Here is a 2544-nt window from a genome sequence, read left to right on the forward strand (position 1 = left end):
TAAAAATAGCTGACAAAATGATGTTTATGTTGCTATTTTTTAGTTAAAATCAATGTTAGTATTTTAAAATAAAAAATAAATTAATATATACAAAAAAATTGTTAAATAGAAGAAAAAAATCCTCCGTAAGGATATTTCATTTATGCGTTAATTAACAATACAGGAGAGCATTTAATACTATCTATTGTTATTATATAAATAAAATAAACCAAAATAATCATGTTACTTAAATTTAAAAAGTCCACTTGAAAGAAATACTAACTTAATTTATAATTTGTGATTATTGTTTGATTATAAAAATTGTTGTCAAAGTGAAAGTGTAACATAACATATTAATACGTTGATGTATGGACCTAATCGCAAATTCGAAGAATTATGGAAAATCTAATACTGCTCACCACTTCATCATGGAGTTGCTTAACCCAATCTTTGACTATGGAGCCTTTTATGATATTATGGACTTATTGCCTCCTCCATCAATAAATCCCTATATCACAACTTCTTCAACCTGTTCTGAAAGGGGAGCGGGTATCAATAACAATACCCCCATAGTGGAATCATGTAAACACAACCTTTATAAAAATATTTTTTTGGACAAGAGCAATGTTGTCAGAATCGAGATCTTACATAAGATCGGGAGGGGACATTAAGATCGTAAAATATAAAATCGTAATTAAGATCGGAAGATCTTACACAATTAATTTTTTAAGATCGAGAGATGATAACAAGATCGTAAAATTTAAGATCGTAACCAAAATCTTAAGATTTTACCAAAAAATAATACTTAAAATGTTTTATATTATGTATTTAATAGTGCATAAGTTTGAATATTAATATAAATCCATAAAGTCTAAATCGAAAACATAAAATTAAAAGTCTCAAATCTTAAACCTAAAATAACAAAGTCCATAAAATAAAATACTCAAAATTATAGAGGCTAGTACAAATCACAAATACGCCGATAATTTGGATTATCCCCCATAATCTCATCTTCTTCATCTTCACTAATTTCATCATCTCCTCCACCATCATCTTCTCCATCACCTTCTTCTGCATTTTCTTCTTCATTGTCACTTTCTATAGTTTCAAGGACATCAAATTCATCTACATGTGCAGTTGATTTAACACCAGTACTTTGCATCAAATCTTCATCTAAATCAACCACATTTACATGATTACCACCTGCATTTTCTTCTTCAGCAACACACCACCAATCATCATCATCTTGGAAATCATCGATTGTTAGATCTCGCTTTTTCCTTTCAGCCTTATTCTTGGTCAATCTTGTATTTACCATCACATACACAAGATCGTTCATAGTCTTTTGTTTCAACCGGTTTTTTTTCGTATGAACCTTAAAAGGGGAAATATTAAATTAAAATGCATAACATATAGTAACTATAAAAAATTTATATGATAACTTGAAAACATACCATCTTAAAAGCACTCTAGTTTCTCTCATAGCCAGAAGAGCTGGAGGTCAAACTTAACACACGAATAGCAAAGTTTTGCAACTCTGGGTGTGCATCACCGTAAGATTCCCACCATTGAGTTGGTGTCTTGTTTTCTAGTCCATGTTGAGCTATTTCACTCCCAAAGAACCCTTTTTTACTCTTAAAATCCTCAAGTTGACCATCAATTTTATTCACCATATCCATGTCTCCTCCCATCATCCTTTCTAAACATGCATATATCCCTTGTTTAACTTCATTATCTGCTTTGAAATTAGGTTTGTAATGCAACATTGGATTAAGATAGTAACCCGCAGCATGCAAAGGCCTATGCAACTGTTTGTCCCATCTGTTATCTATAATCTGCCATAAAGGTTGGTAGCTTAAGAAAGAAAATATTAAATTAGTTCATAAATAAATACTTATATGCTGCTTATATGAAATAAATCAATCTAAGATATTTTATAAAATTATACCTTTTTCTCTTATTATTGTAGCTAGTTTGAATTTGCTCTTTTGCTTGATCCATTGCTTCATAGATATAGCCCATGGCTGCCTTCTCATCAGAATCCACCATACGCAAGACTTTAAGTAATGGAAAAGCACCCTTAAGGCAAATAACCAAATTCTTACAAAAGTCCCTGTTTGTGACTATATTTTCAACCAATTTCCCATCTTTTGTCTTGGCAAATTTACTATCCTTCCATTCCTTAGAAGTGAGCATCCTATACAATTCTCCCTTCTTATCATTCAAGCAACCCAAACACAAATATGATGTTGCAAAGCGAGTGACACCAGGTCTTATCAACTCACCTCCTACAGTATAATGATGCAACAAAGTTATAAGACCCGTCCTAGCATAAATGTAAGTTGTGATCTTTTTACCCGAAGCAATAATCTCCTTATGCATATGTATCTTGCTCTCAAAATCCTCTAACATTAGATCAATACAATGAGCTGCACAAGGTGTCCAATAAAGCATATTCCTCTTGTCCATCAACATTTGTCCAGCCAACTTGTAGTTTGCAGCATTGTCTGTTACAATTTGAACAACATTTTCTACCCCCACTTCCTCAACGATGTCATCCAACAT

At 31.9% G+C, this 2544-nt stretch overlaps 1 protein-coding gene across 1 annotated transcript; it reads right to left on the reverse strand.

Moving 5' to 3' along the window:
* Positions 1-1448: 1448 nt before the first annotated feature.
* LOC131636865 (uncharacterized) lies at positions 1449-2544 on the reverse strand. The gene is made up of 2 exons (XM_058907454.1): positions 1928-2544; positions 1449-1833 (listed from the first exon to the last, which is right to left on the reverse strand). Exons 1-2 carry the CDS (start codon positions 2542-2544, stop codon positions 1449-1451), a joined length of 1002 nt encoding a protein of 333 aa, XP_058763437.1.

The sequence above is a fragment of the Vicia villosa genome, unplaced genomic scaffold, assembly GCF_029867415.1.
Source record: "Vicia villosa cultivar HV-30 ecotype Madison, WI unplaced genomic scaffold, Vvil1.0 ctg.001844F_1_1_3, whole genome shotgun sequence".
NCBI classification, from domain to species: Eukaryota; Viridiplantae; Streptophyta; class Magnoliopsida; order Fabales; family Fabaceae; genus Vicia; species Vicia villosa.

Bases quoted from the DNA above. Each gene is read 5' to 3' on its own strand.
- LOC131636865 (XM_058907454.1), bottom strand. From the start codon at position 2,544: ATGTTGGATGACATCGTTGAGGAAGTGGGGGTAGAAAATGTTGTTCAA. The intron at 1,834-1,927 runs GTATAATTTTAT...TTCTTTCTTAAG, and splicing joins TACAATAATAAGAGAAAAAG to CTACCAACCTTTATGGCAGA.